Below are 25029 nucleotides of genomic sequence, written 5' to 3'. Positions count from 1 at the left end.
GAACACGAAGAGGTGCCAGTTAGCCAGCTTGGACCTAGTTCTGCCTTCTGGTCATTTGGCTCAAATGGATTCTCCCTCCATGCAGAAAACAGAGAAGATTGGGCAAATTTCATATCCGGAATGACAAAATTTCTGTGTCAGTCACTACACGCAGGCTCAGAGGAAACTGTTCATGGGGATGTGTGACCATAGACACCCACACGTTTGTACTCCCAAAGGCCCAGCTCATTCCAGTGCCTCGGTTTGGATCGACCAATTTACCAGGTTAGAGACCAAATACACCAGAGTACGGTGGACAATCCGGGCACAGCAGGGCGCAGTTACAACCCATCAGCTATTCCCCAGTGGCTGGCCTTGCAGACACTCTTTCAACAAGTTAATGCTCTTTCATTAAGAGTTTAGCTCCCTTACATATACCACGGGCTACAAATGGACAGAAAACCAATTCCTTCGGTATTCCTAGACCAGATTTCTTCAGAGTAACGTGCCCTGTGGCAATATCCTGCTAGAGACTCTCTTTCAGAAACACAGGTTCTCCCAGTGAATAAATACAAATATCAACAATAGGAACAGTAACCAGAGACTTTTAAGGAAAAAAGACCAAATGCATATTACTGAACTGATGTTACTGGAGAGATGAGTTCCTTTATTTTTCTCCTTTGTTTTAAGCTGCTTTCTAGGGAAAACAATGGGAATATATGGCGTATGGCAGAAGCCTGCAAACATAGGCACTGCATTGCTGGGCAGGAGAAAGAAGAAATGTTAGAGACTCTGCCCAGTGCACAAACGAATGAAGTGGCTGGCTGCAGGGCGTGAATGTCCTAGCTGCTCTCTGTTACTGGTTTGGAGTGGAGTGGGCGGCTTCTAAATTAAGCCATTATACACAAAACTCATATTTCACGGGTCTCTTACCTTCATTATCCCATTCCAGTTGTCTCCTGTCGATACTCGGAAGAGCGTCAGGAAAGCCATCCCAAAGTTTCTAAAGGTGGCATGCCTTCCCAGCCCCTCGCAGGGGTGAGTGTCGTCACACTCTGCGAGACCAAGCGCAAGAGCCCGTTAGACGCACGCCCTCGCGCAGCTCCCCGTCACCCAGCCTCCCCCTTGCAGTGCCCCGGGGCGGAGGAAGGGGAGGACTCACCCAGGTCTCCAAAGAGCTCCACTCCAAGAGCTGCAAATATGAAAAACAACAACATGAAGAGAAGACCCAGATTCCCCACCTGGAAAGAGAAAAGGACATGGGGAAAAAAAACACACAAAAAAGAACATTTGTTGATTTTTTTGTTCCAGACCTGTTTCTTGCTGTATTCTTTAATCCAAAACTTAAATCGCTTGAGGGGAAAAATGACCTCAATGTGAGGACTGTATCTCAGACTGAGCTTCTGAAGGGAAATGGGATTCTCTAATGACAGTAAAGATAAAATGATTAGCATTCCTCTGCAATAAGAAATTAGCTCTGGGCCAGACGAGATGGGTTGTGATATGGCAGGAGGTTACCTGGGGCAGGGCTTGCATCACGGTGTCCAGCAGGGCTCTCATCCCTACAGCCATCTTCAGCAACTTCAGCACTGCAGAAAACACGTTCGTAATATGGTAACTGCAGCATTAGCATAGAGGCACAAACTCAGTCCCTCTCACAGGCACCGCGGATTATAGGAAGAGAAATGTGAAATCATGTCAAGTGTTCTCCATTAGCTGCTATAGTTCCAGGCCTTTTTACATTGCTCTTGGTTGCTTGGATACTATTAAAATCCTGTGAATAACAGCATCACCTACCCTGAGACTTTGAGAACGGGTTATCATTCTGTCTGGCTTTTCCTTTCCCTCTTGCTGAGATGGACAATTTGACACCTAACCAGGAACATAAGAACGGCCATTTCACCTGACACCAGCTACAGCTACCGAGGGGAATAAGGAGGTTTGAAAAGGTACGAGCATGTTCCCTTCTCGGTCTGCTTTGAAGCTGGCAATTATGAGGAGTGGAATCCATTGGTGGCCTTTTATACCAGCTTTGCAGTTTGCCTATTATGCTTATTCCCAGTTTGGGTCTTGCGTCCAGTGCCAAAACACATGCTTGGGAACGTCCGTTCCTCACTTAACCTATGCTGGATCTGTCTCTTTACTTCGCCTGGCTTCTGGTTAGTTCATTCCCAGCTCTAGGGTGACTTTCGCACTTCCATAGGCTACCCACTTGCATATCTGTTTCACTGAGGAACTGATTTACACATCCTTTCCAGAAGGTTGCATTTCCAATTGGAAACTGCATATATTTTTAATTCTGAAAGGGATTCAACGCACAGCAAAAACATATTTTTTCCCCAAGAGACAGCAACTATTTCATTTCTTCTTTAGTTCCTTCTTTGCTTAGAGGAGGATTGTAATCATAGCAATAATGCCTCAGAGCACAGCGCTGCTCTTCAGGAAGGCCTAGAAGCCATTTATTAAGGGCCTGAGCACTCCCATTTTGCATCTACGTCATTTGGGCCTGCGAGCACGCAGTTCTGAAAAACTGGGCCCTAAGGCAGCTGGCTGCACAGCTCTGGTGGGTGTTATTACAATTCTGAGGGGACAGATGGATGCAGAGTGACGAGGCACGTTCTGTCACCAAGTGGTGAGATGTAAAGTCCCACGGGAAACATAATATATTAGATGCTTGTCTTTTAAAGCTTATGTACTCTAGCGTGTGTTCTGTAATCCCCGCTTAAGACACATTTGACTTGACTAGCATACTTTTTCAGGTTCATCTCTGGTAGATACATCCACAGCTATTTCTCCTTTTTTTTCTACGCTCTCAGTCTTCAAGCTGCCTCCAGATAGAAACACATGGTCAGCTGGCTCAGCTTTTTGGCTCCTCTCAAGTATTTTCCCCTATTGTTCTTTTATTTGTTTACAGATTGTTGATGCCAGAACTATGCACTTTGTGATGGGGATGTGCCACAGAAGTCTTTCCCAACAGTTAATTCTCTCCTGGTGGGAACCCGGCACACCTCAAACACAAGCCACTTTTGCTTTATTTGTCTCACCTCGAGCGATCCTGAGAACCCTCATGATTCGGATAATAGTGGGGTTAATTGGTAGCGAAGCGTTCACCTCAATCTCTTCCAAAGTGATACCCATGATAGACAGCAGCACAATTGCCAGATCTAATTGGTTCCATCTGGAGATGACACAAAGTGAAGTTTAACATCTACTAAGAAGTTGGCAATGGGAGGTAGCTTGTTTCACATGAATTCCAGGCATTTCAACGGTGCTAACACTCAAATGAATCTGCAGCATTTTTCTGAGGGTATTATACAAAAGCAGTTATGTTATGAAATCGTTATAACTAATACAGCACATTATAATGCATTATAAAATCAGCTAATTCCAAAGATATTCTTGACTGAGGGGAATCAAAAGCAAATGCCGGGCAGATTTTTATATCCAGAGGCTGCAGACCTCAGGACAGGTTGTGCATTAGCTGTTTGGCCAGTTCTAGGCACAACACTCATGGACCTCAGTGTGAGATTTGCCCTAGAAAGAACCAGACCCCACGTCCAATCATTGTAACGAAAATCACACTGGGCAAGGGAAAGACGCAAAAGATTCATGCCAGAATCCAAATTGTGGGGGGACGAGTGGGACCATTTCCCTGACAGGCTGAAAAACTCATGTCTAGTCCTCCTCACCGCCTGGGCTCTTGCTATTAACCTTGAAGGAGGTGAAAATGGGAGGAGAAATATTTACCAATGACATAAAATTCATATTTGTGAAGTAAGAGAGTGAAACTGTGCAGAAAGAAGTAATTTCATCTGCAGCTCAGTATCTGTACCAAAAGAGGTTCCTTCTTCTTTCATTTCTGTCATTTTAATTTTCTCATTAGCTGCTCTTCCACTGAGAAAACTCATTGCCCACTCAGGAGCAGGTTCTCTCTCGTGGCACAAATTTTGTCACTTCACTAGGTCCTTGTGATTATATGGGCATGAAATCGGTGCAAAAGGAGAATCAGCCAGTCGCCACGTGACCCACCCTTATTTTGTCCACCCACCAAGGGCCAAACTGGTGCCAGTCACGCTCCTTCACATGCATCATCACCTCTCCAGCTCACCTCCCTGACTGCCCACCTACCCCAGTTTCAATCAGTCACACCACAAAGGGGTCCCAGCTGCTAACTCACAGCTCTGAGAAGAGCTGCAGGGGTCCAAGTCACAACCTTCACGACCACCGAATTTGGCCAGCTGTCTCCAGAAACCCGGCTGCTGCCCCACACGGCCCAGATTTAGCCCTTGTTACCTGTCTTGAAAGAAGCGACGAAACCCGAAGGCGATGAGCTTGAAAACAGACTCCAGGACAAAGATAACAGTGAAGATGTAATTGCAAATCTTCAGGGCTTCATCAAGAACCTGCAACGCAGATGCAGCACCAAGCTGAGATGCTAGCGCAGCTGAGGGGCTCTGCTGCCAGCAAACCTGCCCTCTTCTCGTTCCACCAGAATTACTCATTTCGTAACAACAGACAAAAGGCTCCAATGCGGCTTCTCTCGGGATGACTAATATCCCAGAGAAAAGTCCCAGTTCTTCAGAAAGCACAAAGCCGGCATTTCTGCCTGGCCCCAGCCCAGCCGATACAACTCACAGGAGGAGGTGACAAACCCAGATCATGACTCCAGCCCCGCGCGGGCCTGCCTGCTGCTGGTAACGACACAGCCCTAGCTGCGATCGCTTGGGTGAGTGATCGCAGCTGCTGCATTTGCAGGTGTCGGCAGTGCAAAGCCCTCGTGCTCTCTGCAGAAAGCTGATTTTCAGTCCACTCGTTCATTCGCGCACTGCTGCGAGAGCTGTGGGCTGGCTGGGGTCTGCATGAGCCCCGTCTCCATGGCTTTCCTTGTCACAGCCTGTCCTTTACTCCTCATCTGCGGCTTTTGGCAAAACAGATGGATAGCATGGCAGGCAGGACTGAATTCCCTGGGTGATCCCCTGCCCACCCTTCCCTCTGCAGGTGTCACAGCCCTGCCAGTGTCTCCTGGCTGGGACAACTCGTGTGCTGTCAGGCACTATGTCACATCAGAGCTGATTTCATCCCAAAAGTCATGCTTGTGAAGGAGTGTGGTGGTGACAGCATCCTGCATTAAGCAATGTGCATCGAATTTCCCACTGCTGGAAGAGAGGATGGTAATAACTAGGAGAGGGGCACTGTCAGGGAATATGGGAGATGGCAGTGGAGTGCTCTCAGACCAAAAATGAGGGTTACTGAGCATGGAGAAAGCATAAGACACTGGACTTAAGTCCTGCGCTCTGGCTTCATGCTGCAGTTTAGCATCCATAGAGAAAAAGCATTTCACCTGCCCAAGAAGTGCAAGCACAGCTAGTGAAGGACGCTGTGGCTCTGGGAGACCCCGCTGCTACGCTGCAGGGGACCTGACCTCTGCCAGCACAAGACCATGGAACTTTTAGCAAAAGCAGAACTAGCCCAGCAGTTGTTTGCTTTGTCCCCCTCCCAGCGCGCTGCAGCCCTGGTGGCCCCTCGTCTCCCGGGCAGGGAGCTCACTCGCGCGGTGGCCCCGTGTATCCCCCTACCAATCTCTCGCAGCACCAACATGCCGAGAAATCATTAGTTTTGATATATAGCTCTCTGGTGCACTTAACGTTTTAAACATCTGCAGGATCATAGCCATCTACCCCAGCTGGAGCGATTTGGGGGCCCTGATTCATCCAGGCACTCAAACGTGTGCCCGACTCCCAGCAGAGGAACCATAATGTCATCCCGGCACAGCCCAAGCTTGGAGTTATTACCCAGATGCTGCATTCCAGAGGCTTAGAGACAAAATGTTATTTTCCTCAAGAAAATTAAAAACAAAAGCCTGCCCAACACTTTTATAACACAAGAGAAAATGTAGCTGCGAAGCGGCTGTGGTAAGACGCATGCCCTAGAGCAGTTCCAACACCAGCTCCTTAGCCAACAACCTTTCTCATCACCAAATGACTGCATCATGCAATGCGCCTTCCAGGGTATTTAAAGGTGACCTGAACAGAAAAAAATAAATTGGGCTTGTGCCCTTTCACTTTTTGGCTTTATGATAGGCTGGAGGGTATTTTTCCCGTTGCTTTGGTTTCTTTTTTACATTAAGTATTCAAGTCCTGTCTAGTACTAAAGAATATTTCCTCCTATTGTGTCTTATATTTATTCATTCTGAAAGTGGCTAATAAAAATAAGTACAAGTTATATGGCAAAGGCAGCTATTTCCATCTCATTCTTACGCACAAGAGCCTTGACATCCCAGGACAGACTGTTTTATTTTCAGAATATGACCAAGACCCAGGGAGCTCTTTCACTAATATACTGAAATATATTTTAAGGCCCAGCTAAGGCATGTAATCCAGTGCTTGTGAAAATTAGCCCCTACAGGACATTGGGAAAATAGAAGGATCTTTACAAAAAGAAAGATTTCGCAAATTCTTCTATTCTTCTTTTCACTTTTTCACTTTTTGTGGGAAGGCTAGATCAGATGGACAATTCCAGAGATGATCTCTTCCAGCTACCCACATAAACGTGCTCCCATTCTCACTTTCAAACCAGTCGGGTTGTATTTATCTGGAAGGCAGAGGTGCAACAGGACCCAGGCACCGAAAGCCACAGGTTCGGCTTGAGGCCAGACGGCAAAACGGCCTTAGCTCCACTCATTAACCCCATCCCGCCACTGCCGAGCAGGCTTCCCCCCTCTCCCCGGTACCTTCGGCTGCTGGTAGTGCTCCATGGCCATGGTGATCACGTTGAGGCCGATCACGCCTGTGATGAACAGATCCAGATAGTGGCTCGTGCACATCTGGTGGATCAGGAGCCGGAAGCGGGAGTAGTCGGAGTAGTAGGGCTTGCACTGTGCTTCTAGAGCCGGGAGGACAAGAGCGGAGAGGCACATCAAGTCATTTCTCTGCATCTGGCTGCGCTCAGTTCACCCGCACTTTCCAGATGCCAAAGACTGTAAACTCTAGACTGATGACAGCAAAACTCTGGGTTTTTTTCTTTCTTTCTGGCTGGCACGTTACCAGTTATACGCAGCTGGGCTCCCATCACCTAATATCCATTAAACATCTTCAGCGGGACATGCACTATACTCAGCCTTATGGCATCAGGGATGAGGTGAGCTGGCTTTATTGTGGTGCTAAAGAGTGCTTTCACTGTAGAGAAATCTAAATTAAGTTTAATTTAAATTAAAAGAACAATTTTTCTTGGTGCTGATCTTAAAAAGTCCCCAAGTATCTGAAAGGCCAATCAACGGAGGAAAGATTTTACTAACAATGGTTTAAAAAATACAGGGCAATCGGTTAGTGCTCTTCTTTGAAAGAGAAGTAATACATTCAAATTACGCTCTTTGCCGTAAACTGCGGAGAGAACAAAATTCCACGCTTTGGCTGTCAGAGCCCTGAGAAACGGCCCATAAAAATACCAAGGAAAACTGATCAGTCAGCCTTTGCGATTAGAAAATAATGATCCTCCTTCTATACATGATTATCAAAGTATAGATTTCACTGTTCAACTCATCCCCGTGTTCAGCTGCATCGGGGATGACACATGCTCTTTAGACCCTGAATGTTCCTGGAGATAAACTCATTTACTCACCTAATCTCTAATGAGGAAATGCCAAGGCTGAGTATATAATTCAGTACAATTTTCAAGGAGGCATTATAATGCAGATTGAAGTGGAAAGGACTGTCTTGAATATGTCAGAGTATAATATTACTCTCATAATTAGATGATCAACTGGTTATGAAAATTATTGAGCTGTAAGAATTACACAGCTTGATATTTAGTGCTGCCGAGCTAATGTACAGTTTGATACATTACTCCAAGCAAAAAGTTGGGCAGAACGAAGCCACAGAGCACAGGTTTGGGTTGCCCTGAGGGAAAACTAATTTTAGAAGATTAAATTTTGCCTGGAAATAGAATTCACTTTATCAATAGCCGATGACATTGGAATCAGACCCATAGATTTAATGGTATCTTGCGCTCCCGGCTTCATAATGGGATCCGGAAAATCGGAGAAGTTTTGTTTTTTTCACAGAGACAGACTTTTCCCCTACAGCCCAGGAACCAGAGAGACAAATCATTTAGCAGCTGTATTCTGGAGGGCTTTGGAACTTCCAAAATTCTGTTTCAGCGCCATAAAATAAAAGGCAGTATTAATATTCACTTTCTGGTCTGCAATGTGCTTTAGGTGATCTGTACCGGAGTGCTAAAGCACAATATCGATGAAAAGGTCTATAAAATGAATTTTAATGCTGAATCTATTGAGTGCTTACAAAAAAAGCGCAGACTGGTAGCTTGCTGACTCACTCATAAGACTTTGTCAGATATCTCAGAGTCTGCATAAATCTCCATAAAGTCAAGATATCTCGATCACATTATGTTAAATTATGAGTAGCAAATTAACTAAAATGTTTGAATACAATTAAGTTAGGAATAGGACCTATTTTTATGAACCAACTTATCATCTCAGAAAGAAACACCATCATAATTGGATCACTTACTTCTTCTACATTTACGTATAATTCACATTCAAAAAGAAAAATGTCAATGTTTCTGCCTTTTCTTGCAGTGGATTTACTTATGAATAATTACACTGGAATTCAAATTTTTCTTAGCTTTGATTGACAGGTAATTCCAAATCCTACAGAATAGCACTGACGCTGTTAGAACATAGAGAGGATTTAGAGAGAGGTTGTAAAAAGTCTCCTGTGCAGAGATCCTGCACCTGGATTAATTAGTGCATGACTTTATAAGCAGGGTTGTTAATTGCTCATATATCTGCAAAGGCTTTTTCGCTTTTTGCATCCCCCTTCTCCCAAATGCCCAGGCTGCTTTCAGCCTTTCGCAGGACGTACCCTTGGGTTTCCAAAGCCAAATGTTTCCCCTGACTGGAGCAGGACGCTGCTGTCACGGACACACTTACAGCCTCAGTAAATTAGCATCACTGAATGTGTCATCCTTCACCATTAACTTTATTAAGAAGGGATTTGTCAACCCTGTTTATGAATCATAGCACCACTGGCTTCACCATTCCCTGCATGCCGGCCATGCGTATTAGTGAAATACAGATATTACCTTGAGAGAGCCACAAACAAAAATAGCATGCTGTCCGAGGACCACGAATAATTAGCTACTGTATCTAGGTAGGCAGGGAACTTTCTGAACAGACGAACCGCTTTTCTGCCTATTATATAAATACAGATTATTAAGATTACCCACACGGTTCTGCATGTAAGTTGGGTATTGCTCAAGTACAATTACCCAGGTGCAAAGTCCCTGCCCCCTGTCACACAGTAGCATTCATAGTTATTGCAATAAAGATCTCAACAATACCAACATCTTGGGAAATACAGACATCTGTTAAGCTCCAGGTGGTGAACTTCACAACCAACACAACACCACATTACTGTACTGTTACAATACACTGTGTCAAGAACAACAAGAGCTCCGGATTAGTCTCGGTTATTACTGGCAAGGTTAACTGGCTTCCCGGCACACATGGGGTTAAAGAAAAGAGTAGAAAAGCAAACAGACAAAAGAAAGAAGAATTGGCAGAATGAGAATGTGAGAAGATGGGGAAATACAGCAAAAGCCCACTACGAAACATCGGGCTGGTAAACAGGATGTAAATCAAGCTGCTTCACCATGGCTGGAGGCCAAGAGTGGGAGGGAGAGGTTTTTCCAATTCAGATGTGGTTACACTAGAGAAAAGTAGCTCAGGCAACGGATCCTGGCAATTCGCTCCTCGCCCAGGTAGGGACGAGCGTGTGCAGCTTGCCGAGAGCTGGCTGCAGAGCCCCGTTTGCCCGTTAGTCCTGGGACAGGGTGGTGTGAGGTTGCTGCTGCCACGGCAGGGGATGCCCAGCGGTGGGGGCACTTGCTTTTCCTTTATCGTTTTTAAGGGCCCTCAGTTCCAGTAGTTTCCCGAGCAGACGTTTCCCTTCTCCTCTCCGCATCGCCCAGTGGGGTTATAACTGCAAGTGACTCCCTTGACGGAGCCGGGAAGCGGGAAGCACCAGCTGCGGGCTGTCCCCGTGGGCAGCCGGAGGCTCGCTGTCCTCTTCTCCTGGCTTCCCGGCTAATTACATTCATTGCACGCCAGTCTGGAGAGGAAAGAAGCACTGCTGCTGCGTAACGAGCATTTGGCATTTCTAAGCCCACTCTGGGTGCCTTTCCACCGACCTCCGCCGGACACTGTCACGGTTTGGCGCACGATCCGCCGTTTCTCCGTGTTTCCAGCAAAACGGCGTGGGAGACTTGCGCGGTTTTTGGCATTCCCAGCGGCCGGGGGCTCAGCGGGACGCTAAAGCAGAGCGCGGCCGGCCCAGGATCCCAGCGGGGCTCAGCAGTCTCTCCGGTGCCGGTGCAGAGCCTGCGGGAGAAGCCGCCTCTTCCCATCGGGAGCATTTGCTCGGCAGCACCGGGGCGAGCGCGCGGCTCCAAAATGGGTTCTGTCACTCACGGAGCTTGGCTGGTGCTGAATATAGCTCTGTCAAGAGAGAAATTGCCACTTTCCCCAGCATCACTTTTCAGCCGGAGCCGTGCGGGCACGGGAAATTGGAATTCGTAAGAGAGGGACAATTCCATTACGGTCTCCCCCATCTTTTTCCTTCTCCTATAATAAGGGAATTAACCGCTTTGTAGGTCAGAGCATATCTGGAGGACAGCAGCAACCCAGTGAGCAATGGGCCTGTGACGCAGCTGGATTTACAAACGGTACCAAGAATATTATTAGGTTAAAAAATAGTTTGCACTGAAGGAACTTTTATATTTAAACACGGCGTTTTACTTGGCTTTTATTGTACTGAATGGATTTATTAAAAAAAAGGCAAAATGGAAAATGATAAATTATTTCCACTGAGCAGCTTCCAGTTGTGATAGAATGTAGATCCAAAAAAAAAAAAGTAAAAGAAAAAATAAAATTATAATATCTCACTAAGCACCAGGCCACAGCACAGACACACAATACCCCATCTTATCTCCACATAAAGAGAAAAGAAGCCCTTTGTAAGTGCGGAGATGTGTGGAAGTTTTGGGTTCGCCACTTCAGCGGTCTCACTGAGCTACAGGAGGTTCGTCTCCAGCACCCAGTATCGATTCCCTAATACCGCAAACAGCCAGGCTGAGAAAGAAGTCTTCCTATTCTCTTGCTCCGGTGCCTGAAGAGCAGCGTGGCATATTCACTAACACCGCATCCAAGGGAAAGACAACCAAAGGAAACACAAAGCACAGACCTGACAATCGCCCGCTTTTTACAGGCAAACCGTGAGGTTCTTTCTGAGTCTGCACTGGGTAATGGATGGGACGGGAATGAGTTCGACACATTAAAAGTACAATAAAATAAAACAGGCTCGATGCAACTGTGTACAACCAGAAGAGGACTGGAAACCAAATAAAAAAAAGAAAAAAGAAAGACCCCCCCCCCAAACACAGTGAGAACACAGCCCCTCGGTGCTGTCGCAAGGACTGATGCCCCGTGCCGCAGCAGAGGACAGGTCTACCAAGAACAGCGAGAAGGAAGGCAAAGAAAGACGACAGACAGGAATGGCAATGGGAAGGAGGTTCAGGATTTATTAAAGCATGTTGTGACAACTTCCAACGAGGCCTTGTAAGTACAAAACAGGAACCTCTGTCTCCCTGAGTTATCCTCTGCAGGGAGAGATGATAGCCCTCATCTTGCAAATGTTTTTTTACTCAAACTCCCTTCAATATCTGACAGACGAATGGAGCCCTGATCCCTGTCTTGAGGAGTGGGAGCTTTCTCGCAGGTGAGAGTTTTAATGGCACATTTTCCTAGCGTATTTTTTGTTGCTGGAAATTACAGCTGTATTTGTTCCTGCATCGGCACCTCTTTAATTATTCAGGCTAATATTTTTAAGTTATGAATTAAACAAAATGCTTGCCAGATCAAAGCTTCTTCTGAAAATAAAAAGAGCAAGGGACAGATCTGCAGCCCTGAGCACCATCAGACGAGGAAGGCGTGCAAAGGGAGGGCTGAACGCACAGATGGGCTGGGCTCCCACACCAGACCCCTGGCAGTTTTCAGCACAGCTGGTCCAGCCTCGCCAGGACTTGGAAAGCAAGTGAAGGGACATCTTTATTTCTTCTGATTTACAAGACACCTCATGGATTATACAAGAGAAGTTTCATGATTCTGTGAAGACAAGACTGGGGAAGTGAACAGAGCTAGGGGGAAGCAGGGCAAATACTGGCATTGCATATCTTTGCCATGAAATTTTGGTAGAATATGCAATTGAAACCTGAAAAATTCCAGCTAGCTTTCAATCAATATGAAGAATTTACCACTTTGGCAGCACTGAAGATAAAACCTGTGCTTGTGTTGAGGGTCAGCGTGGGGCTGATCTCTCCGTTAAAGCACAAAGGCTCTGCACTATACTGAATTTTACTCCCCTGGAAAATCCTGCACTTCCTTGAAGCACAGCATTCATGGAGCAATGAGCAAGGGCTGGAGAAATCATCTCCCTCAGCAAGACCGCCTGCCTCCCAGGGACACTCCTGCAGGCAATTCAGAGACTCCTGTGGTTTGTGGTTCAAAAGCTAGAGTGAGCGATACAGGACCCATTTCACAGCCCGGTCATTATTCTCTAAATAATTAAAAAAAAAGGGGGGGGGGGGAGGCAGAAAGGTCTGACAGCGTTTTAATGAAAACCAGAAAAAAATGACCGAAAAAAACAACATATGATCAAGGTGGAAATTAAGGATCTGCAAGTGTCAGTCCTGAGTCAGGTCTGCAGCCCTGCAGTTCACAATGGTACGCGTGTGCCATGAGGGAAGCAAACGAGCTTTGCACCACACACAGGGTTTAGTGGGACGCCCGACAGCAGCGTGGCCAGCCGTTAGTTACACAGCACTGCCATTCACGGGGGACGAGACGTGACGACTTCCCAGTACCTTGCACTGCACTGGCTGAGCTCTCCATTAATACATCATCCAGCATTAGATCTAAAAGAACGAAACGGCATTAATCATCCGGCAGGACACACAGCGAGACTTCCCTTCCCCTTCAGCCGTCGCTACGTCTCTCGCTCTCTCCGCAGCTCACAGCTCTGCACTGCCTCTGCCACCAGTATCTCTTGCAGCCTCCTCTCCCTGCGTCTCCTGGCAGGTGGTCTCAGGTACGTGGGCTCATCAGGAAGCTCTGGCCTACAACAAAGGGCTCCTGTGCTTTTCCCACCCACACGAGTGGACAGGGGATCCTGGAGAACGCCCTGGCTTGATGATAATGGAGGAGGAGATACTCTTTTCTCAAGGATGGGCTTTGTACCTGAGGTAGAGCAAAACGTCCCACTGGGCCAGCGCACCTTACGGCGACAGGTCCTGTGTTGGCCTAGACCTCACTGCACTGGGACCCCACCCGTTCTTCTCTTTTTTAGATGTCCCATTGGGTAACTGTGTCTGAAGAGTCTATGAATAAAAATGACCACGCAACCAGTTAGACTTCTACACAAAAGTAGACCTCCACAGGTTGGTTAGGGCATTTGGACATACTCGGGAAGCCCAGCTGGCTGGAAGGAAGCCCCCGCGCAGTTGTTGGCATGATCAAAGCCCTGATCGTGGTCTCAGACACAAGTTACCACCACACAGAACGAAGCCAAGCAACAACATCTGCCGTCTCCCAGGGCAAAACTGGACACAGTCAATTAAAACCAACATTTTACTGAACGCGAATTGGGAAAAATTCCTCTAAAGTAATTTGGAGGGCTTCGTGCTTTGCTCTTGAAAGGTTTTTATAGAGACTGAGTAGTCAGCAATATTTGATCCTCAATAAAATAGCTGTTTATTGCCTCTTTAATTAGACATTTCATAGAACTGAATGAATAGCTACATCTCCAAGGATGGCTTGCGACTCCTTCCCACTGGGAAATTGCCCAGCCTCATGTCTTTTCTTCATCCAGTTCCTCTAGCATTATAACTGAGGTCATTAATAATAACTAAACGTCTATTTGTCTTCTAAGGAAATGTCTGCTTTCCAAAACTGAAACTTTGAACAGGGATCTTTCTATCCAGCTTTTAAGAGCATTTTCTAAATCATCAGTCTGAAACTGTGTTGGGGAACTTAGACTGACCAAGTGAGCTTTCTAGGCATTACCTGGAAGTGAAAAATAAAGAAATTCCTTCCATTTGTATCCCACTTAACTGGGAAAAGTCTTAGGTGTCCTGCATCACTCTTGAGGCAAGCCTCCGTCTTTCCATTGCATATCGAGCAAGCCAGACTCCTGGCGTAAACCAAAGTTCGATACCCAGAGGCTGGTGCGAATATACGTTATTATAAAACCTGCAAGGCTGACAGGACTTAAACACATGACAAAGTAAAGTGCTGCTTAAGTGCTACACAGAGAGATTGAGACACATTTCTGTTCCGTGGTTGCACAATTACGCCTGTTGCACAATTAACCCCTTTTGGACCATTAAAAAAATAAAACAGACTTAGTATTACCAGCATTCAGAACAAGCACCTGGTCAGACAGCCTCTTAAACAGTACTGAAGTCTGTCAAAGATAGAGAAGAGATGTGAAAGGGGAAATGGAGAAAACAGGAGGCAGACTGAACAGGGAGGGTAAGAGTGCAATGATGGACACAAAGGGCACTGGAGGAAGGTCAGTCAGAAGAGAAAGCATGCAAGATGAAGAAGAATACCTCTGCCCTGAGACCTCTGGCTGACTTATTTCTTACTTTTTCAACCAAATTAAAAAAAAAAAAGAATAAAAGACAAATGTCAGATTTGAGATTTTTGACAGTGCGGAGGTCTAGCATCCTTTCACCTTTAAAGCCTCCTCCAGGCAGGGCTGCAAGCTTGCACGTTGAGTTTTGGAGCTTGGTTTAATTTGCATCAATGCCATTTTGTTTAATTAGTCACTCTCCTCGACTGTTTTTTTCTAATCTGTATTTCTCAAGCAAATGCATCAATATGTATCTCTAAGGGGTTTTTAAGCATTACTAGAATGAGACGGCTCCATTACTTTATTACATACTTGAATAGCAGTGGTGCTACTGTGCCAATAAATAAACCTGCTTGATAAATGGGACAGGTAACATCACTGTGGCATTACAAGGCTGTAATAAACCAAATAGTGAATCCAGTTATCAGCAACAGTGCTCATGACTCAGAAGATTTATGGTGCCATCCGGCACTGCTGATCTTTGCAGTTGTCACTATTTGTGTAACATTGAGCTCTGCTATCCAAGAAGCTCCAGGTCTGATTTTTTTTTTTTTTTTTTAGTTTTAATTTAAATAACCTCCAATGGAAAGGTCGTTGCAAATCATGCAGCCATTAAAAAGGTTTCCATGGCTCCTTGCTCAGCCTAAAATGGCACTATTTCCTTCATGCAAATTTCATAGCTGGACATGCTTTTGGGAGAAGAATGATCACCAGACGCTAGGCAGGGAGGGGAGGGAGAAGGGGATTGTGTGGAAGGTCAAGCAGGACTCAGAAAGATGTGGAAAGACTACCGACCAGCCATCTGTTTCTCCTTACTCCTTCTCTTTTTCTCCAGCCGGCGAAGCCTCTTCTCCTCCCGCCTCTTGGCTTCTTCCTCCTCCTGGTGCTGCCGACACTTGTGGAAATTCTCCACCACGACCCCCACGAACATGTTGAGGACAAAGAAGGCCACAATCAGCAGGAAGGAGATGAAGTAAAGGAGCATCCACGGGTTGTAGTTCATGACCGGCTGCAAAGCAGAGGATGGCAAACTTCAACAGAATCTCGGAAAAATGGGAGCAAATTGAGTGTCAAGATCCACAGTCTTTAAAGTGGGACCTCTGGACATCCCCTCTGGGGTACTTCAGTGTGCTCTGCTCTACCAGAAAATGAGAGCCCTATGGGACATTTTAATTGAACACTTCCAAAATGCAAGGCACCTTGAGTACAGAAGAACCACGTCTGTTCTACCACAAAGCAGGACAGCAGCACTTCGCAACTATCGTAAGCCCCCCACCAAAAACCTGTACCCCTACAAGGCAGTTCTCTTCTCCTTTTCAGGAGAGCTGAAAGAGCTTAAAAAGTCATAACCTTCATTTTTCGAAAGGTGTGGTTGCACCAGTCGGGATGGGGAAAAGGCTAGGTCCAAATCCAGACCTTTCACTTGACTCTTTGTCATGTCCAGGACTTGGATTAAAGAGCCTCAACCCCAACCCCATAACTGTTCTGGTTGTGGAGGCTGACAGTATTTTGCAAAACAAAAGCCAAAGCGCACCACCTTTGTTAACTCATTTCTCACAGCTCTGTTAGAGCACGTACCTGCTGGTCAACCCCCACAGCATCCAAGCCATCGTACATGATATCCACCCACCCATCCTTGGAGGCCAGAACAAACAGAGACATCAGGGCCTAAAAATACATGGAAAAAAAGTTACACACAGTTGCACTAAAGCTCTTTTACCTGCAATATTTTACTCTTCTCTGCCCTTTCCTATTGAGGGATTACCATCACCTGGCTGATAATGGGAAACTTTGATGCCCAAGGTTTGTCCCAGCAGCAAAAACCTATCAATGTCAGTGCCTGGTTCAGCAATGAGTGTTAATTCAAAAACCACAAAGCCAAACACAAAGGCAGCTTCATTTTCACCCTCCAGGTCTCTGCTGCTCCCTACTAATTAGTCCCTGCCACACTGCTAAAATAAGGCTGTGTTGCAGAGATGTTTGAAAGTGTCTGGCTCTATTAGACAAGCCCTTCTGCAAGGTATATTTGGTTTGTTATGTAGCGGGGAAGCAATTAAGTACTCCACGAAGCCACATGTGCTTGTTCTGTTCTGAAAAGAAGTGTATGGCAGCTTGGAAACACTACATTTGGGATTTACGGAGAGTGTTGTGTATGTGAACTGAATATTTACTGCGACTGGTCGTGCCCTGAAAGAAAATCCCTTGGGATAATAATGCACAGGTTTTAAGTCAAGGAGGTAAAGGAGCAAAGAAGCAGATTACCATTCTATTAATACCTGGCCGAGATTATCAAAATTATACTTGTGCCGGACCCATTTGTAGCTTGCTTCTGCACAATCCGATTTATTTGTGATGTTTCTGGTGTCCTCCCCCTGGCAGACAAAAAACTTCCCTTTGAAAAGCTGCAAAACATGCAAAGAAGAACGGAAACGTAAGAGTTCAATCTCCAGGATTTCTCTGCAGAGGATGGACGTTTCTCATGGGATATTCTGCGCAGCCCACACAGACCAGACAAGTTACGGGAAATAGCCTCATTTGTGTGGGTTATTAAGTGCGAGCAGCCTGTGCAGTATGTACCTAATGAGCAAATGCCTGATTTCACATCATTTAGGACACCCACCTAGAGCATTAGATTGTCTGGTTCAGTGGTCTGAGACTGCCCTACAGGCCTTTGCTTCTAGGTCGCCGGTTCAAGTCTAGCCCAGGCTAATAGCTGAGCCCATTTAATGGCTTCTTACGATAGGTGGAATGACTCCAGTGACTCTCAGCCCAGTTAACGATGCTACTTCCAAGAGTCACTGACAAATTAAGTGTAATGGTGAGCCTCTGCTACCAGGGAAAAGGCAGTACTAACGAGCCACAGCGCTGGAACTAAGCTCTTTTTCTCCCAGGTCAAAAGGGGACACGCTAGAGCGAAGCTGGCTTTCTGCTACTGATGCTGGGCTGCTCGGTGAGTCAAGGCTGCTGTTTGCAGGGCTGTCAATCTAGTAGCTGTTGGTTGCACTCAGTCTCTGATCTTGAATGCTGCTCTCCACCCGTTATTAGGCTCTGCAGATGGAGCAGTCAGTGCGGGGGGCTGCAAAAATATTCCTCATGCACAGCTTAAGGAGTCAGGCCTGACTGGTGCTGGGTACCTGATCCTGACCTTATTTCCTTTGGTGTAAACCGGGAGAGATGTAGCTCCTGGGGAGTTAACTCCTAATTTACACCTGCAAGAGAAACATAAGTCTCCGCGTACTTAATCCCAGAGCTGCACTTCCCGCACACAGGAGAGCACGTGGCAGGGGATGATTACTGCTTGAGACGGCCTGACTGATGCTAGCAGAATTGATAGTATCAGAGCCTGTAAGACATCTAACAAATCTGGTTTTATTTGCTGACAGAAGCTATTGACATTAGCTATCACTGTTCGGGGGGAGACGGCAACCTGCTCTTCAGGCTTCTTAAGCACCACCTGGGTATACGGAGAAAAGATGCTGATGTTTTTTGATCTGTTGTTCGAGACAAGTATTAGTTCAAATAATAAAGTGAACGGGGCAAACCCACATGTTACTCCACAGGTTTCCTTCAGGAATCAACAGCAACAGAAGGATGTTCTCCAGGCATGCAAAGTTAATCACCACTCCACACAATCATAAAACTTCTGCATGTAAGAAGAAACATATCTCCTGATCTTTCCATAGAGAAACACTAAATGTGTGTAAGGCAGGCGGGGGAGATACAGCCTTCACAGACCTAAAAATTTTAATTAAGCAGGAAGGTAAACAACTGATTTTAATACATTGTCTATAAATACAATTTCTCTAGGAGCTGGACTGTAATGCCAGTCAGATGGGAGCAGTAACACAGCTATTAAATGGGTTTGGAAATACAAAGCCCAATTTGCAAGAATGCTGCTCACTGGCTGTTCTTCAACTGGAGCTACAGTTTCAGCACTTCTGAAAGTGAAAGACCCGATGTTTCCTAGTGTTGTTGCTTTATTAATTTCTTTCTTCTGTCTAATTAATGACTATTCATGTGTGGCCATATTCTACAATAAAAAGCCTTGCTTAAAGGATACATCACTAGAAATTTGGAAGTCTGGATTTTAATGGCGTAAAAACTATGAACTGCAGTTTGATCTCCAGTTTGTATTTACAGGGGAAAACCCACTGTAATTTTGAAAGATTATTTTCTTTTTATAGCAATACTTATGGCCCTTATATTGTACCTAATAGACATAAATACTAACCGAGATTTTTGCATCCTGAATACAGGATCAGTTGTGCTTGTATTCACTGCTTAAGCCCATCAATAGTCATGACAATACAACTTAACACTACAAGTCACTGGGGAAAGCAATCACAATTAGCAGGAAGGAAATTCAAAGAGCATATTGCAAATTTTGTTGCTTGGCATAAATTTTCCCTTGTCTTAGTTTTATACTGTTTTATGGAATATGCTTAGTTTTATGAACCTGTTTAATATAATGGATGGATGTTGCTATGCTGTACTGCTAAGCCAATCTAGCTGCTGAGACAGTTATGGATAGCCTGATTTTTTTCTCTGTTTATTTTCAATGCTGTATTATTTATTATTTAAACTGTATATTAGTATAAGATATTACATAAGACACCTTTCCAAAACAAAGCAAAACAGAGCCGCTTTCCAAAGCTGGCTGTGACAGATCAGATAAACTTCACAAAGAAATAAGTGTTGTGTCAGAATATTCATATGAAGCAATCTCTCCTTTTCAGATAATGAGAAACCAAATGCTTTGGAAACTTTGCTGCTCTTTTTCCCTTGGGTTCCTGCACTCCTGGGACTGAGGATACTGCTAGCAGTGCTGGTGGTAAGCAAACTCAGAAATCTCTCTCTCTGCAAGCTTTCAGCTATGCAAACTGTCAGGATCCTGAACGACTCTCCAGCTCAGGTTTTCTCTAGAGTTTACAAACCAACAGTTTCAGCTTTGAGAGTTTCTATTTCCCCATTGGTTTAAGCCTGGAAGAAAGGTGGAGGGAGATGTCCCCAAGTTATCTCACACACTGAACAGGGGTGAGATTTAACAGTTTCCCTGAACAGGTGATGTGTACTTTCTGGCGGTGTGTCACACCTCAGGCCTAACCCTGCTGTGGTGTGGCCGGGGGGAAGAAAGTGGAGAAGTAGCTTGATTCATGTCCCGCTGAAGGCAACCACCAGGCAGAGCAGAAGTCCTCGTGGCAGGAAAAGGATTAAGGACCACCCTGTGATGGTCCACACATGAAGTGGCACACAGCCAGCAAAGGGAAGTCAGGAATAAACGTGTTTTGAGAGCAGTAGCAAGGCCATGCTGTGCTCCTTAGGTGGGGACAGACACAAGGCCTTGGGTCTGAGTCACTCGCTCTGACTTGATCCATTCCAGGCTGTTAACTATGGGAAAATTGCAGCTCCAAAACCAACGCGTGTTCCTATAGCTGGGCAGGGGACCTTCGTGGAAGCAGAAAGAGGCAAGAAAACAACCCCATTAACTGACTCGAACCATTAGTATTTCAGTTATAGCTAGGGATTTACGCAGTAGGGTCACTGTTATTAGGTTATAATTGTTAGTGAGATTTAAGGGCTGACCAATAATGGGAAATCTGTTTCTTTCCTTAGCAGAAGGAAGTATTCCCCAAGAAGATCAGACGCCCATTGGTTTGGTTTGAGAAAGGCATATGACATACTCATTGGTACAGATACCCAGGCGTGGAGTCATTCGGGGCTTGCTACTTTCTCTGGTCTGGTGCTGAGGCTTACAGGGGACTCACCTGAACTCCCAGGATCCCAAAGATAATGAAAAAGGCACAGCAGATGACCACAATGTTCCCAATGGGCTTCAGGGATGACATGAGAGTCTCCACCACCAGTTTCAGTCCTTGGGCACGACTAATGACTCTGTGGGGGCAAGTAAGCATAAAACCTGTGTTAGTCCTGCTCTTGCCCAGTTCTGCATCCTTCCAAGATAGGAGGCATGCAGAGAAGAGAGCATCAGAGAGAAAAAGCTTTTTAGAATGACAAATAACTCAAAAACCGTGACAGGAGAAGCAGTTCTGGAAGAGTGACCTTAGAGATTATTGGGCTGTTTCAGGGAAAGGGGTTTTTGCAGCCTTGATTGGAAGAGGAGGAGACAGTCTAAGAAGCCAGGTCCCCAGAGAGTGCTTCGAAGCTCCTAGGAAAGGAAGATACATAGGCTAGCCCTGTAATTTTACAAATCTGGAATGATGGTTTTAATCTAACCCACTCTCTGTGATCCCTTTCCTGATCATCATCTTCTAATTACAGTTCATGACAATATATTCAAGACGTTGGTATCCTCCCCTTTTACCATCATTCAGTCCAAAGAGCTTTCTAGGGTTCCTGCCTCAATCGTACCTTTCCTGGGATCCAGCCTGTTGCTTTGGGTCATCCACAAACACACACCTCACATCTGTAGCGTATCCAGGACTGCAAAGAAAGGGCCTCCCAGAGTGCATTCTTGTGCAGTTTTAGGCAAGGCTCTTGATTTCCCTATCTCAGTTTGTAAAATGGAGCAGCCACTTTTATACAACCACCACTGATCTGTTGTGATAAACCAAGATTTGTATATGTACTCACAGCGTTATTGCGTACAGATTCCTGAGCTATCCCTCTGTACCGCCATGGTCTCAGCTTTACATCACTCTACAACATCAGATACAGAACCAGCACTGTCATCCAGGTGACAACTTCACCAACAGGACCATAACCGTCTAATCTCATTTCTGTAGCACCTCTGTCTAGTACTGCACAGAATTTCATAACAGGGGATTAGATTATACCTGGAGATGGGGGAGACTAATGTGGACAATATCATGACAGATGCGGGTAGGAAAATAAAAGAGAAGCTGTATGGTACTCTCAAGGACACCACCACAGTGAAAGGACAAGGCTTGCTTGCATTAGAGAAGCCGTCCCATCTTGCTGGGCAAGATGAACAGGGTATTCAGGCTCACAAAAATGGTTATGGAGAGCTGGGGGACCAACAAACGTATCTCAAGAGGTTGCATGCCTACCTCCTCCTGATGCCTACCAGAGGTCAGCATTTCACTAGCTCTGTAAATCAGGGTGCACTGATGCCACAAAAACTGTGCATTCCCGTGGCAGAAACGACAAGAGGGAGGAGGGAAGAGCCCGTGTGCTTCTGGGTACAGGCTGATGACTCCTTTGAACAACTGGTACTCAGAAGTGCACCAAAATTCCCACTTGCTCCTTTCTGCCGGGCTCTCTTGCCATAGAGTGACCTTACTGCCTTTCCCATTTGGCCCCAAGTCCAGCTGCACTGCCTGAAGCACAGCTCCGAGTGTCGACTTCTGCAGAAAATGCACTTTCTCCTCTTCTCTCCACTTCTGCTGGGCTGTGATGCTCCCAGCAGAGGTCACCACGGCCGCATCCACGCAGCAGACACGCATGACCTAAACGTGTGCGTGCCGACCCAGGGGGACCCAGGCCAAGCCTGCAGGAACCCTCTTCTGCCCCAGTGCCCCCAGGTGTAGCGAACTGCAGTGCTCAGTGCACACACTTCAGTTCTTTCAAAAACTGCTGGCTTTAAACAGTATCCTAAAAAGCTAAAAAACATTTCCCTCTTTCTGGTTAAATATTTACTCTAAATGTCAAGGGTAAGTCATCAATTATCCTTTTAAAAAGAAACAGATGGTGATATTTTTATCCACTCTCTTACCAGCGAAACACAAAAGGCGGATGCTTCTATTCCTCAGCCTGGGCATCTCTTCCAGGTAGCTGCTGTGGTTCCCTGTTTTGGACGCTTTGGCTCTCCTTTTGCTCAGACTCGAGTTATTTTAGGAAATGAGCTAGGGGTATAAGATGGCTCAGGCTTGGCAGTTCAAGGTTTCAGTGCCCCTGGTGATGGTGCAGACCCACCAGAGCCAGCTTGGACTTGGTGAGTGGGGCCACCACACAGGCTGTGAAAACTGCCCACGTAAATTAGCCTGGGCTGAGATCCTCGTTGGTGCAGCTTCACTGCTGCTGTCGCGTTACACCTTCACCGAGGGCGAGAGTTGGGCCAAGCCAGGCTAGCAGAGGACATTAGCCTTTAGTGTGCCTGAGTCTAATGAGCTGGTTAATGCCAGGCTAGCTCCTAACAGGCAGTGTCTGCAAAGCAAGAACTCCTCCCAGTCCATCTCGGCATGCAAAGCAAATACTGTCTGGGCCAGGTAGTCTGAGGCCGAGTCTCTCTCCTGAATCCTCGGATGGCCTGAAGACCTTGCTACCCCTCACGTATTATCCTTGCACTGTCCTGGGTGAAATACTACTAGTGCCAAGCTACAAGTGGGAAACTGAGGCACGGGAGGACTGCAAAAGTCAGGGTCTCACAGGTATGCAGGCACCTAATTTCCAATGATTTTAACAGAAATTTAGCACCTGGGTGCCTTTAGGGTCTTGGCTTAGGTATTTTGCCCACTGTTACAGAGGGAACACACACACTGAGCAGGGAACTGAAGCCAGGTCCTCTAAATTGGAGGCCTGGGCCCTAACTACTGCAGCATCCTTAATTTTGGGGAACAAAGAAGAAATTAAGTCTCCAGAGTCTTAAGTTGATAATTTTCACCAACACTTATTAAGGAAACCTATTCTAGATGTAATAAAGTGATTTTCTTTGTGAGATATCACTTGGGATCCAACAGAGACAGAAAATAGGTTACTCATCTGACTTAAAATCATGTGTGTTGTGAAGAAAGGGCTGAGAAACTGTACAGCCTTTGACTGCTTTCAGTCTTGATCAGCCAGGGAATTCCTCAAACTAGAATGCATGAGGGTAAAAGGCTGCCACCAATCTAGCTCCACATCAATGCTCTTTCCAGCCCTACAATAACAGAGAGAGAAGACTTTGAAACAGAAAAATGATAATTCTTACTAATAAAAACCTTCAGGCCTTGGAGCTGCCTCAAAATAAAGGCCTGATCGAACAGCCAGGCAAGTCAGTGCAAAGACTCCTGCCGGCTCTCTTGGGAGTGTGGTAACTCCCTCAGAAGTGCCAATGAAAGCACCCGCAGCACTTCCAGATTATTAGTGTCAGCTCCAATACATCAATGTACGGCATCCCTGCACCTCATCAATAATGCCCAAGATCCTGCTGATATCACACTTGCAAGCTCCTATTATCTGACCCACCACTCCTGCAATTTATCGCTCAAGTGGAGGAGCCCTCTGGCCGTGCCAGAGCTGTGGCCGTGCCGAGGTTGCATTCAGGACAATTCCGTCTGCATTAGGCGTATGACAAATGGGGAAATTGAAGTTAGACTATTTTTTTTTTCCAGTGTGAAGAAATGCTAATCCCTTGAGTTCCTCCTGCTTTGCTGGTCTCAGCATTCACAATGTTGTTAAACCCCTTGTGTGCAGACACTCCAAAACCGCTGTCAGTCTTGCCCCAGCTGGAACACATTTACTGACTTGGAGTCTGCTAGTCTGATCAGAGCACTCAGATGAAGTGGCAGCAGATCAGTGTTAATGCAGACCTTCCACCAGAGATTGGGAAAAGATAGCAAAGGTGATAACACGACAGAGAGAAGAGAGTCTACAAAATGACTATTTCATACTGCGACAGCGTTAAGAGTAATTTATCCGTCTGCTTTGGAAGCCAAAGCCCAAGCTCTGCAGAGAGTAAAATAGCACTGAAGTCCACCCAAATTAATTCTGAATATATTTTTAATTTTGATTTCTCTTGTATCTTAAGCTACAGCACTTGATCTCAACAACAGCAGGTTGAATGCATTAGGAAGGAATGTTCTTGTATAAGCAATGCTTCTACTGGCTGAAACATCAGAGGGTCATGGAAACATCTTTAAATGTCACTCCTTTGTGAATATATTTTTGGAATTCTGGGCATAAAGTTGGACTTGAATCCTCATGGATTCAATTTGGAGCCTGATAATCAATCATGCAATCAAAAGCCTATGACTGGCATGCAAGCCACTTTTTTTAATGCCTTTGCAAATGGCACAAGCATGCGTGGGTTTGTAGGCTGAATAAATCAACAGGGCTGTTTTCACAGGAGAAAATAAGAGACAGAACGAGGGAGGTCCTTTGCGAGAAGAACCCCTTCAAACCATCATTCAGACAAGCTGCCATAAGCCAGCATGGAGGTGACGAGGGCTGCGCCTGCCCGGGAGCTCAGTGTGACACACGCAGCCTGGGGGTACCACGAGCCGTGGCTTCTCGCTGACAGCGTCCTGCCAGCCCTTCCCTCTCACCGTGTCTCGCAGTCCTGCCCCCACGTGCCCACAGAAAGCGAGGACAAAAGGCAGCTGGATTTAGCTCCTCTGTGACTGAGCAGTCACTTTGGTCTTGGCTGCACACTTTTCCTGGAAAGGCA

At 45.9% G+C, this 25029-nt stretch overlaps 1 protein-coding gene across 1 annotated transcript in view; it reads right to left on the bottom strand.

Moving 5' to 3' along the window:
* Positions 1–25029, bottom strand: part of CACNA1G (calcium voltage-gated channel subunit alpha1 G) — a 109592-nt gene that overhangs the window by 17055 nt on the left and 67508 nt on the right. Inside the window, exons 22-31 of the mRNA XM_064522657.1 lie at positions 20450–20576; positions 16961–17086; positions 16263–16352; positions 15501–15693; positions 6710–6861; positions 4273–4382; positions 3024–3157; positions 1498–1568; positions 1142–1220; positions 913–1034 (exon numbers count right to left, since the gene is read on the bottom strand). Coding sequence (XP_064378727.1) covers positions 913–1034; positions 1142–1220; positions 1498–1568; positions 3024–3157; positions 4273–4382; positions 6710–6861; positions 15501–15693; positions 16263–16352; positions 16961–17086; positions 20450–20576 — 1204 coding nt within the window. The remainder of the gene's footprint in view (positions 1–912; positions 1035–1141; positions 1221–1497; positions 1569–3023; positions 3158–4272; positions 4383–6709; positions 6862–15500; positions 15694–16262; positions 16353–16960; positions 17087–20449; positions 20577–25029) is intronic.

This window comes from Dromaius novaehollandiae, chromosome 18, assembly GCF_036370855.1.
Source record: "Dromaius novaehollandiae isolate bDroNov1 chromosome 18, bDroNov1.hap1, whole genome shotgun sequence".
NCBI lineage: Eukaryota > Metazoa > Chordata > Aves > Casuariiformes > Dromaiidae > Dromaius > Dromaius novaehollandiae.
Note: the sequence above shows the minus strand (reverse complement) of the source record. Positions and strands in the feature narration are given on the sequence as shown.